At 42.0% G+C, this 16,241-nt stretch overlaps 1 protein-coding gene across 3 annotated transcripts in view; it reads left to right on the top strand.

The window, feature by feature from the left end:
- The window catches only part of ABCC2 (ATP binding cassette subfamily C member 2), an 88,433-nt gene that overhangs the window by 44,928 nt on the left and 27,264 nt on the right, over window positions 1–16,241 (top strand). For all 3 annotated transcript variants that reach the window (XM_057737167.1, XM_057737165.1, XM_057737166.1), the window contains 7 exons: window positions 2,509–2,629; window positions 2,909–3,044; window positions 3,749–3,968; window positions 4,116–4,270; window positions 5,902–6,057; window positions 7,574–7,773; window positions 10,265–10,391. In XM_057737167.1, the coding sequence (XP_057593150.1) occupies window positions 2,509–2,629; window positions 2,909–3,044; window positions 3,749–3,968; window positions 4,116–4,270; window positions 5,902–6,057; window positions 7,574–7,773; window positions 10,265–10,391 (1,115 nt within the window). The remainder of the gene's footprint in view (window positions 1–2,508; window positions 2,630–2,908; window positions 3,045–3,748; window positions 3,969–4,115; window positions 4,271–5,901; window positions 6,058–7,573; window positions 7,774–10,264; window positions 10,392–16,241) is intronic.

The following is a 16,241-nucleotide window of genomic DNA, read 5'->3' as shown; positions in this document are numbered from 1 at the left end:
TCAATATTGGCTCTCTGTATTTCCTAATTAGCTGCCATAACAAAACACTACAAACTGGGTGTCTTAAACAACAGAAATTTATTGTCTCACAGTTCTAGAGGCTAGAAGTCCAAAATCAAGGTGTCAACCAGATTGGTTCCTTCTGAAGATCATAGGGAAGGATCTATCCCAGGTCTTTCTCCTAGCTTCTGGTGGTTTGCTGGCAATCTTTGGCGTTCTTGGCTGTAGGAACATCACATCAATCTCTGCCTTCATCTTCACACATTGTTATCCTTATGTGCATTTGTGTCCAGATTTCCCCTTTTTACAAGGACATCAGACATTGGATCAGGGGCCCATCCTAATGGCCTAATAGAGATGTTCCCTATTTGGTAAGAACTCATTCTCATACTTTCCTTTAGATCTTTAGATGTGGTTTCCTATTGTTCTTTGAACACGTTTATCATAGCTGACTTATTGTCTTCTTTAAGTCCAACATCTGGGCTTCCTCGAGTACAGTTTCTGTTGACTGCTTTTTTCCTGTGTCATACTTTCCTGCTTCCTTGTATGCCTCATAATTTTTTGTTGAAAACTGGTCATTATAAATAGTTTAACAGCTCTGGAAATATGATCTCTCTCCCCTCCTTCCTCCGAATATGTGCCCAGGAGTAGGATTGCTGGGTCATATGGTAGTTCTGCTTGTAGTTTTTTAAGGAACCCCCATACTGTTCTCCATAGTGGCTGCCCCAGTTTACATTCCCACTAACAGTGCAGGAGGCTTCCCTTCTCGCCACACCCTCTCCAGCATTTACCGTTTGTGGATTTTTTGATGATGGCCATTTTGACTGGTGTGAGGTGATACCTCACTGTAGTTCTGATTTGCATTTCTGTGATAATTAGCGATGTTAAAAATCTTTTCACGTGCCTCTCCCCTCCTTCCTCCACCAGGGTTTGTTGTTGTTCCTCCTGTTTAGTTTCCTGAACTAATTCTGTTACGTCTATATGCTTCGTCTCATGTGGTGGCTGAAGTTCCTGCTTGGCTGGCTTAGTGGTCAGATAATGACTGGGCAGATACTTTCCCAAGTGCCTGGAACCAACAGTTCACTCAGCCTCTGCTGAGAGGCTCTATGGGGCTGGGGGCTGGGGGTGGGCATGTCTTTGTAACATGCCAACAGGCAGTGTGTAGCTCTGCCTCAGCTTTTGTTTCCTGCTTGTGCTGAGTCTTGAAGGTAAGCCGGAGGTAAGAGAATGGGCCATTCTCAAGTCTTTCTTGAGCATGTGTGCCACCCTACACATGTGTATGACGTTCTCGATTGCCAGCCATGTACTGAAGATATCAAAGCTCCCTGTGAATATCTTATTCCCCAGCCTTTTTCCTTTCAAGTTCTTGGTCAGTTTCTCATTCGCCCCAGTTGTTATCACTGCCTCAGGCATCTGTGTTGTTAAACAACCACTGCTGATCGTTAGCGCCAGCTCCAAGTCAGGTCCAGTAAAGACAAGCCCTGTGAATGGGGTTTCCCAGGGAACTTCCAGGTCAGAGAATGACAGTTCTCCAGAAGTGCGGTTTTGGGCATGTCCTGAACCCACTCTGTTCCCTCCAGTCGCTGCTAGGTTGCTGATTTTCATGGTTACAGTGATCGTGAGGCTCTTGGTTCTCTAGGCTACAGCAGATCTAAGGAGAGGGGGCTAGGAATAGGGTAAATTAAACTATTACAAAGCTTACTGTCCTTTATGAGATTTAGCTATTTTTCTTTTTTTATATGTAGTTAATTCGTTAATTAATTAACTGGACTGCACCGGGTCTTAGATGTGGGCTCTTAGTTTCGGCATGCAGGATCTAGTTCCCTGACCAGTGGTTAAACCCAGGCCCTGCGTTGGGAGCACGGAGTCTTCATCACTGGACCACCAGGGAAGTCCCTCGCCACTTTTCTTAAATAAATGCTCCTTGGATTGTTACAAGCCTAGTTAATTTCAAAGGTATGGAAAATTTGATTTTGACAGTTTGGGGCCAGGATGTTCATTTCTTTTATGGACGTATCAATTCTGGAGGTCATTACCATTTTCACAGCCCAAGCTGTTTTACCTTTTATTTTCAGGATATGTTTTTTAAAATACTTTAAATTAATAAAATTTTATTTAAATTTTATTTGTCAAATTATTTGAATTTCAAGCAGAACATTTTAAATTTACACGTACCTTTTTAGTCAGTTCTGGGGATTATGACTCTTCTGTTTGTCTACTATAACCCTTAAAAGTTCTATCCTGCTCCAAAGGAATGTAGAAGCTTCTGGGAATGTTATTCTCCTTTTTGACCATTTCTCTTCCAGTGGAATATTAACTTATCTCTCCTTTATCCTGGTAAATGAGATGTCCTAATAAATAGTATTTCTGGAGTAAAAGATTCCAACCTATGTGTACATCTGGGATCTCTTACTAAGGCGAACAAAATCAGAAAAGACTTCTCTTCTTGTTCGTAGGGCTGTGACAGCTCTATGCAGCTATCTCCCTAACCTTTGATGTGTCTCCTAGTCAATGAGGATGGTGAAGAAGATGACTATGAGCTGATACCCAGTGTGGAGGAAATCCCTGAGGATGTGGCCTCCTTGTCCATGAAGAGAGAGAACAGTCTCCATCGAACATTTAGCCGCAGGTTAGTCGTCTATTCAGTGGGCAGCCCCCGTCACTTCCATAGTTCCACTTGATCCATCTCTTTTTCTCTGTGGACTTGTCCTGAGTGTCCACATGGACACCCTCAGCTCTTCTTTCGTTTCCATGCATGGGAAGGAGGATTGGGGTGGTGTGTTTCCCCCATGACCATCTGCTCTGAAATGCACTTTGAGGCAAGCAGAGTGACTATGACCCCAGCTTGCAAGAAGACCCTTGGGATGTACCGACATGCTCAGGAAAGTTTCCCCTCTCAATTTCTCAGTTCTAGGTCCAGTAGCAGGCGTCTGAAGTCCTTAAAAGACTCCTTGAAAACTCGGAATATGAATATCCTGAAGGAGGAGGAAGAACCAGTGAAGGGACAAAAACTAATTAAGAAGGAATTCGTACAAACTGGAAAGGTAAACACCACAGTAAAAAGTGGTGCTATTAGAGCTTTTTATCACCTCTAGGTTATATAAAGCTTGGGATTCAAACATTTTTAAGTTTGATAACTTGAATACATATCTACAGAGGGATATGTCTTATGTGCTTTGCCAACCTTTAAATTTATCATTGAAATGTTAGCAGAAGCTCTGGGCTTTTTATCAAATTGTATTTCCATGAAGAATGACATGTTTCCTGTGAATATCGTCATACCACACTTCATGACTGTTTGATTCCATTCTGATATGTCGTAAAAACAATAAAAATGCTTTGAGATGCTATTCTGGGGGCTAGAGAATACCAATATATCAAGCTCATAGCACACAATTCAAATTAGTAAAACTTAAAACCAAGCTCTTAAATTTGAGGTTTTAAATGTTGATAAAACAAATTCCAAGGTCTGTGGTATAGCCTTACATGTCCCACTCTGTCTTTATATCTTCCCCTCTTAATTGCATCTAGAAGCTCATTGGTAATCTGATGGTTATTTACCCCGCATTGTATTTCAGCATTGATTATTATCCTGGCCCAGTACAAGATGTGATCACAGACTACTAGATTTCACTACCTGCTAACCATTTTTCCAAAGGACTGCACTCCCCCTATGATTAGTATTCTAGTTAATTCCTCACCAAAAGCCACTAAGAATTCTACTAATATCGAGGTGGGGGCTTTGCAGGTGAAGTTCTCCATCTACCTGAAATACCTACAAGCAATAGGATGGTGTTCCATACTCTTCATTATCTTTGGGTTTGTGCTCTATTCTGTGGCTTTTATTGGATCAAACTTCTGGCTCAGTGCTTGGACCAGTGACTCTAAAATCTTCAATAGCACCAACTATCCAGCCTCGCAGAGGGACCTGCGAGTTGGCGTCTACGGAGCGCTGGGATTAGCACAAGGTACGTGTGATGGCTACGACACAGCCTGAGAGAATCTGTCAGGTCCACGCACGTTGCCTGGACTCGGGAAAAAAGGTGCCATTATGTCCTGCGCGAGTCTTCAGGGATCCCTGTGCACGGTGCTGACTAAACTGGTTCCATTTCCAGGTGTATTTGTGCTCATAGCAAATCTCTGCAGTGTCTATGGTTCCAACCATGCATCCAACATCCTTCACAAGCAACTGCTGAGCAATATCCTTCACGCACCCATGAGATTTTTTGACACAACACCCACAGGCCGGATAGTGAACAGGTTTTCTGGCGTAAGTATCTCAAGGGCTATGTGTTTTCTATGCTGAGGATCTTTCTATTTCTGACAGGAAAGAATTCTCACATGGCCCTAGGCAACGCTGGGCAGTTCCAGTTCTTTGGTCCACTCAGCATGCAGACATTTCTCGAACACCTTGTGTGGGGTCCTAAGGATCCTGGGGACACAAGGATGAACAACTCTGGCCCTTTAATTAGCTCACCGTCTAGTGAGGAAGACGGCCAAGGAAATAAAGGATTATGATACATAGGAAAACCAATAACGACGATGTATACGGTGGCATCCTGGGAGTACAAAAGAGTGACAAAGAGGTACCAGCTCAGCCTGGGTGACCAAGGGTGGGAAATGCCAGAAAGGTGAGACCTAAGTCATAGAAGTTAGCCAGGGAGCTGGTGGGGGTCGGGGATGGGCAGGTGGCAGTAGAAGCAGGACATGAAAGGTTATTCTGCAGAGGGAAGAACACAAGTAAAGGCGCTACCACTGGTTCAGATGGTGGATAAAAGGGATAGCAGGACCATCCTTTGCTTAGTCACTGCTTCCATTCCTGAAACTCCCATCTTTGATGCTTTAAAAATAAGTAAACAGGTCTGGATTGTGGAATCCTATGATTTTAATGGGGTTCTGAAACATTGTCTCCATCGACTGCGAATCCTGGAACTTTTAGCATTCATTCATTCATTCAGCATTTATTGAGTACCTTCTATGAGCCAAGGACTGTACTAGGCATTGGGATGCTCAATAAATGCTAAGATCATAGATGGCTCTCTTCCATGGGCCAGACCGAACTCACTGATTCTTATTGAGTATGAGGTGGAAATTTCAGGAACAGGGGAAATCAGACAATTCTGAGTAATATTCATCTATCACTGGTAGTATTCAGTCTTCTGTTTGAAGAAGAGGGCGCACATTTTAAGAACTGTCTGAGCAGCTCTGAGCCCTTATTTGTTTGGTCTTGGAGCAGACACAGCCCACAGCCAGGTTCTGGGGACGTGGTGGCTGCTTCAAAAGTGGGCAGGCCCCCACTTGTCACCTTCCTCTGGAACAAAAATGGTGGGCATGATATCATTGGAGACAACTTAAATGGGCTTTCTGCTCTTAAATAGAACATAAGAAAGTACACAATTTTGGATAGGGAGGCTTCTCACAGGAATTTTGCAAAGATTGCACACTCTTTTCCGATGTCATCATATATGTGTATATATATGTATATATAATCTTCTGAAAAAAGAGAACAGAGATCTTGCTGTGAGTTACTTAGGCAACAGTCATATTTTGCTAACTGATTTTGCATGAAAAAGGAAACTGTCGTTAATTATATAGTGAGTTTTGTGGGCGAGGTGGCTCCGACCAAAAAGGAGAGTTGGATCTAGGGTCCTCTGGAGCTGATGACTGAGCCCTTAAGAGGAGATGAAGGAGGGGGTGGAGGAAGGAAAGATGGAGAATCTGTGCCAGGTAAGGGTCAAAAGTAATCAGCACAAAACTAATAGCTGGTGAGGATTTATTTTTTTCTTACATATAGTTATTTGCTTTCTGATGTGACTGAGCAAATTCTCTGCTGGAGCCTAGAAGATGTAAATGTCATAGGAATTAATTAGCTTACCGTCTCCCCTCCCTGTGTGTCCCCAGGATATCTCCACTGTGGATGACACCCTCCCCATGTCTGTGCGCAGCTGGGTTCTGTGCTTCCTGGGCATCATCAGCACCCTGGTCATGATCTGCCTGGCCACGCCACTCTTCATCGTTGTCATCATTCCTCTTGGTGTCATTTATGTGTCTGTTCAGGTAGGTTTGGAATAGGCCAGGTTTCCTTTCTTCTCTACTCATAAAAGCCCAAGTTTCTTCCCCAGATGCTCATGTTTATTGCTAGTCACTCCCCACTCTCCAGCATCTTCATCATGGAGTCCAATGTCAACATACCAAGGAGCCTGTAGGCCACTGTCTGAAACCGAAGTGTCAGCACCGATGGGTGGAGGTTCACGGTCCATCTCACCTTAACTGCTGCCCCCACCCCGGATAAGTGTAAGTGGGGCAGATTTATGTTTGGACCCAAGACTCTCAAGTGCCCAGCTCTTCCACTTTGAGGCTGGCTCCAGACAAAGTCTTAAAGCTCTATTAGACCCTTCACAAGGGTGAGGTAATTGGTTGCTTCTAGAAGAGTTGTACTAAGGCTGCTTCCTTGGTTGGCTTAGGCTTATCTACTTGGAGATGTCCCTTGGCAGCAGCCTGGTCTCTTTTCACTTCAGGGCAGTTCTCCTTTCACTGGGGTATCTGTGGGTAGCTCAGGCTCAATTCCAGCGTGTTTTTGAGGACACAGGTAGCTTGTGAGCTAAGCCTCGCAGAAGAACTAGAGCAAGTGTAAGGGTCCATGCCCGTAGTAAAAACGGATGAGGGGAGGGAGACTGTGGGGACAGTTCTTGTCCCACCAGTTATCTCTGGGATGAATTCATCACCTCGAGAAAATGATTCTGAGGCCCTTCAGTCAAGGGGAGGCTTTTGGCCCGTGGTACGTTGACACCCCTGGTGTTTGTGTTGAGTTCCTCAGCTACATTGTCATCTTTGTTAGTGACAAACCAATAAATAAGAGGCTGGGTATTTGAGGAAACTTCCAGGTGTAGCATTTTGAATTCTGACTCTCAAGTGCCCAGCTCTTCAACAAATCCTTTTGGAGTCTAGCAGCACCACTAACCCACCCCATTGAACCTCCCCCTTCAGCCCACCCTATTACATCCACTTCCGGTTCTTAGACACTCAGCATTCCACACATCTCCAAACGATCTTCACCTTCACACACTGTCAGAGCACAGCTTTGGTCACTTACCTGATTCTATCCAATTTTTATCCAAACCTTGGCATATCTTTCTTGGACCATTTACTGCCCATCTCCCCTTTCCACACCCCTCGGTTCCCAGCTGCATTTATAAAATCCTTTGAGACCATTTTCTAACCACTACAAAACTGTCCTTTAGACAATATGTGAAGATTCTTGGGAGCATATGGGTTAGGCTGACAAAACCCCTTATATGGTGAAAATTCCAGCCTCTAGGGCTGAGGTGTTGTGTCCTTGCTCTCACACTCCTGTTTCCCACCAACCCCAGGTCTTCCCACTGTCCTCTTCCTCTTCCTCTTCCTCTGAGCCTCTCTAATCTCTCCTCTAGTCAGAGATGAGAACAGAGCTGCTTCTCTGTTCACATGTAAGCTGTGTCCTCAACGTAAAGAATATTGGGTCACGGCCATGAAGGAAGAGGTATAGCATATGTGGCATAATTGTATGACTGATTCTTTACTTGTTTGGGTCTAGATATTTTATGTGGCTACTTCCCGCCAGCTGAAACGACTGGACTCTGTCACCAGGTCCCCAATCTACTCTCACTTCAGTGAGACTGTGTCAGGTTTGCCTGTTATCCGTGCCTTTGAGCACCAGGAGCGATTTCTAAAGCACAATGAGACGGCGATTGATACCAACCAAAAATGTGTCTTTTCCTGGATTATCTCCAACAGGTGAGGCTGCCCAAGAATATTCACCCAAATATGTGCTTTGCAGTTCTGCACTTTTGACGTTAGCTGAGGGAGGGCAGGCGTGGCCAGCAATGTGAAATTCACTCTGGCCAAATAGGGCTGTCATGTGAGTAGAGAAGAGAAAGCATGAGCTTTGGAGTCAGAGACTGGGTCCCTGGATCTGCTCTGCCACTTACCAAGCTGGGTGAATTGTCATCACCCCTCTCAGGAAAATCTCATTTTCCTTGTGTGTACAATGGCTGGAACACAGCCTACCTCCCAGGCTTAAGGAGGAAGTCACATGACATCTGTGAACATTTGGTAACTCAGGGACTGTTCAAGTCCTGGGTGAACTGGACATTCTCTGTTTGCTTCCCTGAGGATGGATGTGAGATTCTCCACAGGCAGGACACTCTTTGTAGGGTGGTGAAAGAAGCAGAGGTTGGAGGGAGGAGAGCTGAGAAATTTTAGGTAAAATCAATGATGACAGAAATGAAAAGCTCACATCTTGTGAGGTGAATCCAGAAAGGGTGAGCATTTTTTTTAGAAGTTTGTTTGTTTTTGGCTGCACTGGGTCTTCATAGCTGAGCGCAGGCTTTTTCTCTAGTTGCGGCAAGTAGGGGCTACTCTTCGTTGTGGTGCGCAGGCTTCTCAGTGCAGTGGCCTCTCTTGTTGAGGAGCATGGGCTCTAGGTGTTCAGGCTTCAGTAATTGTGACACACAGGCTTAGTTGCTCCACGGCATGTGGGATCTTCCTGGACTAGGGATCGAACCCGTGTCCCCTGCATTGGCAGGCAGATTCTTAACCACTGTGCCACCAGGGAAGTCCCAAAAAGGGTGAGCATTCTTGATTCCTCCAGCTTCATTAGACCCTGGCAAGAAGTCGTATGTTCTTGGAGGAGGAAAGTCTTTTTCAGGTAGTGAAAACTTTTTTTTTTAAATAAATTTATTTATTTGTTGGCTGCACTGGGTATTCAATGCTGCGCGCGGGCTTTCTCTCCTTGCGGCAAGTGGGGGCTAATCTTCATTGCAGTGCTCTGGCTTCTCAGTGCAGTAGCTTCTCCTATTGTGGAGTACAGGTGTTAAGCTTGCAGGCTTCAGTAGTTGTGGCACATGGGCTTAGTAATTGTGGCTTGCAGGCTCTAGAGCACAGGCTCAGTAGTTGTGGTACACAGGCTTAGCTGCTCCGGGGCATGTGGGATCTTCCCGGACCAGGGGTTGAACCCGTGTCCCCTGCATTGGCAGGCGGATTCTTAACCATTGGGTCACCAGGAAGTGAAAACTCCTGAGTGGCTTTCATACTGTCTTGTGGTGTGAAGGACAGGCTAATGATGCTTAGTATTATTTGGAAAGGTCAGATATTTGATTGTAAAGATATTTTATATCTTAGATATGTTCCAAGAGGGACTTCCCTGGTGGTGCAGTAGTTAAGAATCTGCCTGCCAATGCGGGGGTCACAGGTTAATCCCTGGCCTGGGAATATCCCACATGCTGCAGAGCAACTAAGGCCATGTGCCACAACTACTGCGCCTGCGCTCTAGAGCCTGTGAGCCACAACTACTGAAGCCCGTGCACCTAGAGCCCATGATCTGCAACAACAGAAGCCACCACAATAAGAAGCCTGCACACTGCAACAAAGAGTAGCCCCCACTCTCCGCAACTAGAGAAAGCCCCGTTGGGCAGCAACAAAGACCCAATGCAGCCAAATAAATGAATAAATAAATATTTTTTTGAAAAGGTATATTCCAAGAAGGCAACAGGCATGAGTCAATTGTTTGTTGGACCCCCATTGTAAAATATGTATATTTATTTGTATATGTGCTAGAATTATTTGTGCAAATTTAGTTAAGCACATTTTCCTGGGAACATCAGTTTTTATAAATTACATCAATTTACATACTATGCAGTTCTCTACAAAGTCCAACATATCTCCCTGTCATCAGCTCGCACCTAACTTCCCTCCTACCTCCAGCTTCTTCTCCGCCTTTTTAAAATCATGAAATCAGACAGGGTATTGTGAACCTTCCTCTGGTGATTTCTTTCTAACTTTACAAGTGGATTCTTTACACCATTGTTTCCCATGCCTAACCAAAAGAACTCACTTGGAACATTTGTTAAAATGCAGAGTCCTAAAACCCATTCCCTAAATCTCCTGTGGAAGAGTCCAGGAATTTTTTTGCATGAATTTGTGTATTTTTAACAATTGCCACCAGATGATTCTTATGATTTGGCAAGTTTGGGAGATGTTGAACTATAGGATTCCCTTAGCTTAGCAAACTCTTCTAGTATCTTTTAAAATGCAATTTATTTTCTAAAATCCCATTTAAGAGATTTTAGGAACACATGGCATAATCAATTTGAGGCACCTCCTAAGAACATAGCCCTACCAACTCAAGCCCTCTGAGAATGTTCTAGGAACACCTAGGTTGCTGGGTAAGGTAAGGAAGTGGACACCTCTCAGTGACACCTCTTTCTCTGGTTCTGTTGCCCTCCAGGTGGCTTGCAGTTCGTCTGGAGCTGATTGGGAACCTGATCGTCTTCTTTTCATCCTTGATGATGGTTATTTATAGAGATACCCTAAGTGGGGACACTGTGGGCTTTGTTCTATCCAATGCACTCAATGTGAGTATGAAGTCTGGGAGTTTGCTTGAATTAATGCATTATTCTTTTTTTTTTTTTTTTTATTCTTTTTTTTTGGGGGGGGATACACCAGGTTCAATCAACTGTTTTTATACACATATCCCCATATTCCCTCCCTTCCTTGACGCCCCCCCCTCGAGTCCCCCCCACCCTCCCTGCCCCAGTCCTCTAAGGCATCTTCCATCCTCGAGTTGGACTCCCTTTGTTATACAACAACTTCCCACTGACTATCTATTTTACAGTTGGTAGTATATATATGTCTGTGCTACTCTCTCACTTCGTCTGTTTCCCCTTCACCCCCCGCCCCCTCCCATACCTCGAGTTCTCCAGTCCATTCTCTGTATCTGCTTCCTTGTTCTTGTCTCTGAGTTCATCAGTACCATTTTTAGATTCCGTATATGTGAGTTAGCATACAATATTTGTCCTTCTCTTTCTGACTTACTTCACTATGTATGACAGATTGTAGTTCTATCCACCTCATTACATATACCTCCATCTCATCCCTTTTTATAGCTGAGTAATATTCCATTGTATATATATGCCACATCTTCTGTATCCATTCATTTGTTGATGGGCATTTCGGTTGCTTCCATGTCCTGGCTATTGTAAAGAGTGCTGCAATAAACATTATGGTACAAGTTTCTTTTGGGATTATGGTTTTCTTTGGGTATATGCCCAGGAGTGGGATGACTGGATCATATGGTAGTTCTATTTGTAGTTTTTTAAGGAACCTCCAAATTGTTTTCCATAGTGGCTGTACCAACTTACAGTCCCACCAACAGTGCAGGAGAGTTCCCTTTTCTCCACACCCTCTCCAACATTTGTGGTTTCCAGACTTTGTGATGATGGCCATTCTGATTGGTGTGAGGTGATACCTCATTGTGGCTTTGACTTGCATTTCTCTGATGATAAGTGATGTTGAGCATCTTTTCATGTGTTTGTTGGCCATCTGTATGTCTTCTTTGGAGAAATGTCTATTTAGGTCTTCTGCCCATTTGTGGATTGGGTTATTTGCTTTTTTGGTATGAAGCTGCATGAGCTGCTTGTATATTTTGGAGGTTAATCCTTTGTCCGTTGTTTCATAGGCAATTATTTTTTCCCATTCTGAGGGTTGCCTTTTAGTCTTGTTTATGGTTTCTTTTGCTGTGCAAAAGCTTTTAAGTTTCATGAGGTCCCATTCGTTTATTCTTGATTTTATTTCCATGATTCTAGGAGGTGGGTCAAAAAGGATGTTGCTTTGATGTATGTCAAAGAGTGTTCTGCCTATGTTTTCCTCTAGGAGTTTTATAGTGTCTGGCCTTACATGTAGGTCTTTAATCCATTTGGAGTTTATTTTTGTGTATGGTGTTAGGAAGTGTTCTCATTTCATTCTTTTACATGTTGCTGTCCAATTTTCCCAGCACCACTTATTGAAGAGGCTGTCATTTTTCCATTGTATACTCGTGCCTCCTTTGTCAAAGATAAGGTGCCCATATGTGTTTGGGCTTACTTCTGAGTTCTCTATTCTATTCCATTGATCTTCCTTTCTGTTTTTGTGCCAGTACCATACTGTCTTGATCACTATGGCCTTGTAGTATAGTTTGAAGTCAGGAAGCCTGATTCCACCAACTCCATTTTTCCTTCTCAAGATTGCTTTGGCTGTTCGGGGTCTTTTGCGTTTCCATACAAATCATAAGATTTCTTGCTCTAGTTCTGTGAAAAATGCCATTGGTAATTTGATCGGGATTGCATTGAATCTGTAAATTGCTTTGGGTAGTACAGTCATTTTCACGATGATGATTCATCCAATCCAGGAACATGGTATGTCCCTCCATCTGTTTGTGTCATCTTTGATTTCTTTCATCAATGTCTTAAAGTTTTCTGCATACAGATCTTTTGCCTCCTTAGGCAGGTTTATTCCTAGGTATTTTATTCTTTTGGTTGCAATGGTGAATGGGAGAGTTTCCTTCATTTCTCTTTCTGCTCTTCCGTTGTTAGTGTATAGGAATGCAAGAGATTTCTGTGCATTAATTTTGTATCCTGCTACTTTACTAAACTCATCAATGAGTGCTAGCAGTTTTCTGGTAGAGTGTTTAGGGTTTTCTATATATAATATCATGTCATCTGCAAAGAGTGACAATTTTACTTCTTCTTTTCCAATTTGGATTCCTTTAATTTCTTTTTCTTCTCTGATTGCTGTGGCTAACACTTCCAAAACTATGTTGAATAACAGTGGTGAGAGTGGACACCCTTGTCTTGTTCCTGTTCTTAGAGGGAATTCTTTCAGTTTTTCTCCATTGAGAACAATGTTGCCTTTTGGTTTGTCATATATGGCTTTTATTATGTTGAGGTAATTTCCTTCTATGCCCATTTTCTGGAGAGCTTTTATCATAAATGGATGTTGAACTTTGTCAAAAGCTTTTTCTGCATCTATTGAAATGATCATATGGTTTTTATCCTTCAATTTGTTGATATGATGTATCACGTTGATTGATTTGCATATATTGAAGAATCCTTGCATCCCAGGGATAAACCCCACTTGATCGTGGTGTATGATTTTTTTAATGTGCTGTTGCAGTCTGTTAGCTAGTATTTTGTTGAGGATTTTTGCATCTATATTCATCAGTGATATTGGTCTGTAGTTTTCTTTTTTTGTGACATCTTTGCCTGGTTTTGGTATCAGGGTGATGGTAGCCTCGTAGAATGAGTTTGGGAGTGCTCCGCCTTCTGCAATATTTTGGAAGAGTTTGAGAAGGATAGGTGTTAACTCTTCTCGAAATGTTTGATAGAATTCGCCTGTGAATCCATCTGGTCCTGGGCTTTTGTGTGTTGGGGGATTTTTAATCACTGCCTCAATTTCTGTACTTGTGATTGGTCTGTTCATGGTTTCTATTTCTTCCTGGTTCAGTCTTGGAAGATTGTATTTTTCTAAGAATGTATCCATTTCTTCCAGGTTATCCAATGGATTGGCATATAGTTGCTTGTAGTAGTCTCTCATGATCTTTTGTATTTCTGAGGTGTCCGTTGTGACTTCTCCTTTTTCATTTCTAATTCTGTTGATTTGCATCTTCTCCCTTTTTTCTTGATGAGTCTGGCGAATGGTTTATCAATTTTGTTAATCTTCTCAAAGAACCAGCTTTTGGTTTCGTTTATTTTTCTTATGGTTTCTTTCCTTTCTTTTTCATTTATTTCTGCTCTGATCTTTATGATTTCTTTCCTTCTGCTCACTTTGGGGTTTCTTTGTTCTTCTTTCTCTAGTTGTTTGAGGTGTAAGGTTAGGTTGTTTATTCGATCATTTTCTTGTTTCTTAAGGTAGGACTGTATTGCTATAAACTTCCCTCTTAGAACTGCTTTTGCTGCGTCCCATAGGTTTTGGGTTGTTGTGTTTTCGTTGTCATTTGTTTCTAGATATTTTTTGATTTCCTCTTTGATTTCTGTAGTGATTCCTTGGTTGTTTAAGAGTGAATTGTTTAGCCTCCATGTGTTTGTATTTTTTGCAGTTTTTTTCCTGTAATTGATATCTAGTCTCATGGCGTTGTGGTCTGAGAAGATGCTTGATATGATTTCAATTTTCTTGAATTTGCTGAGGTTTGATTTGTGACCCAAGATGTGATCTATCCTGGAAAATGTTCCGTGTGCACTTGAGAAGAAAGTGTAGTCTGTCGTTTTTGGATGGAATGTCCTATAGATATCAATTAAGTCGAGATGGTCTAATGTGTCATTTAAAGCTTGTGTGTCTTTATTTATTTTCTGTTTGGATGATCTGTCCATTGATGTAAGTGGGGTGTTCAAGTCTCCCACTATAATTGTGTTCCTGTCGATGTCCCCTTTTATAGCTGTTAGCATTTGCCTTATGTATTGAGGTGCTCCTATATTGGGGGCATAGATATTTACCATTGTGATATGTTCTTCTTGGATGGATCCCTTGATCATTATGTAGTGCCCTTCCTTGTCTCTTTTAATAGTCTTTACTTTCAAGTCTAATTTGTCTGATATGAGTATTGCTACTCCAGCTTTCTTTTGACTTCCATTTGCATGGAATATCTTTTTCCATCCCTTCACTTTCAGTCTATATGTATCCCTTGGTCTGAAGTGGGTTTCTTGTAGGCAGCATATAGAAGGGCCTTGTTTTTGTATCCATTCAGCCAGTCTGTGTCTTTTGGTTGGAGTATGTAATCCATTTACATTTAAAGTGATTATTGACATGTGTGTTCCAATTACCATTTTCTTAATTGTTTTGGGTTTGTATTTGTAGGTGTTTTCCTTTTCTTGTGTTTCCTACTTAGAGAAGTTCCTTTAGCACTTGTTGTAAGGCTGGTTTGGTGGTGCTGAATTCTCTTACCTTTTGCTTGTCTGGAAAGCTTTTGATTTCTCCCTCAAATCTGAAGGAGATTCTTGCTGGGTAGAGTATTCTTGGCTGTAGGTTTCTCTCTTTCAGGACTTTCAGTATATCCTGCCATTCCCTTCTGGCCTGCAGAGTTTCTGTAGAAAGGTCAGCTGTTATCCTGATGGGTTTTCCCTTATATGTTGTTTGTTGCTTTTCTCTTGCTGCTTTTAATATTTTTTCTTTGTGTTTGATTGTCGTTAGTTTGATTAATATGTGTCTTGGTGTATTTCTCCTTGGGTTTATTCTGTATGGGACTCTCTGTGCTTCTTGGACTTGGTGAATTATTTCCTTTCCCATGTTGGGGAATTTTTCCACTAGAACCTCTTCAAATATTTTCTCAGACCCTTTCTTGTTTTCTTCTTCTTCTGGGATGCCTATAATTTGAATGTTGGTACGTTTAAGGTTATCACTGAGGTCTCTGAGGCTGTCTTCTAGTCTTTTTATTTTTTTTTCTTTTTCCTGCTCTGTGGCGTTTATTTCTCCCATTCTATCTTCCAACTCACTTATTCATTCTTCTGCCTCAGTCATTCTGCTGGTTATAGCATCTAGAGTATTTTTAATTTCAGTTATTTTGTTATCCATTGCTGTTTGTTTTTCTGAGTTCTTATGAACTGTTTCTTGTACTTTCTCTATTTTGTTATCGAGATTTTGTATCATTTTTACTATCATGACTCTAAATTCTTTTTCAGGCATTTTTCCTATTTCTTCCTCATTGATTTGGTCTTGTGGGTTTTTTTCCTGCTCCTTTGCCTGCATGGGGTTTCTTTGTCTCCTCATGGTTGTCCAAGCTTTTGGGGTTGCTTGTCCTGGTGATAGAGATGTTTATAGAAGACTGTCCAAGCCTCAGACTAATGTCCAAGTATTGGATTAAACGAATATTCAGTCTAGGAAACACATACATGTATAAGACACACAATTATTGAATCCGTTAGGACATAAGGCTCTGGAAAGACCTGACAGAACCCCAGTGTGCTATCAGATATTCAAAGAGAAACCCAGCAGAAATTGACAACTGAAACAGAACAAATCAGAGACAAAAGCAAAAGCAAACAAACAACAAATAACACCCTACACATACAAACATCAATCCAGGGAGATTTTGTAAGCTAGGATCAAACATAGAAAAGAGCTGGAGTACCACCAGAGAGAATGGAGATTCTCAGAATGTAATTAGACAACTGTACTAAGAACTAAGATAAAGACAAAAGCCTAATATTAATACCAAGGCAGTGCATCATCTGGAGAATAGAGCAAGGAGTCTGAGCAGACCGATAGTGTTGCTTATAAGTATGTTAAGATAAAATACACTTAAAATGGCTGGAAGAAAGGGGAACAGAAGAGCGTAATGTGGTTGGAAATATGCAAAGAAAAAGAAAGGAACAGAAGTGTATAAAAGAAAGGGATGAAAGGAAAGTATGAAAGATATTTTGTCCATACTACCAAAAACTTATCTAGATATAGAAGTA

The sequence above is a fragment of the Hippopotamus amphibius genome, chromosome 5, assembly GCF_030028045.1.
Source record: "Hippopotamus amphibius kiboko isolate mHipAmp2 chromosome 5, mHipAmp2.hap2, whole genome shotgun sequence".
Lineage (NCBI taxonomy): Eukaryota > Metazoa > Chordata > Mammalia > Artiodactyla > Hippopotamidae > Hippopotamus > Hippopotamus amphibius.
This window is presented reverse-complemented; position numbering and strand designations above follow the sequence as displayed.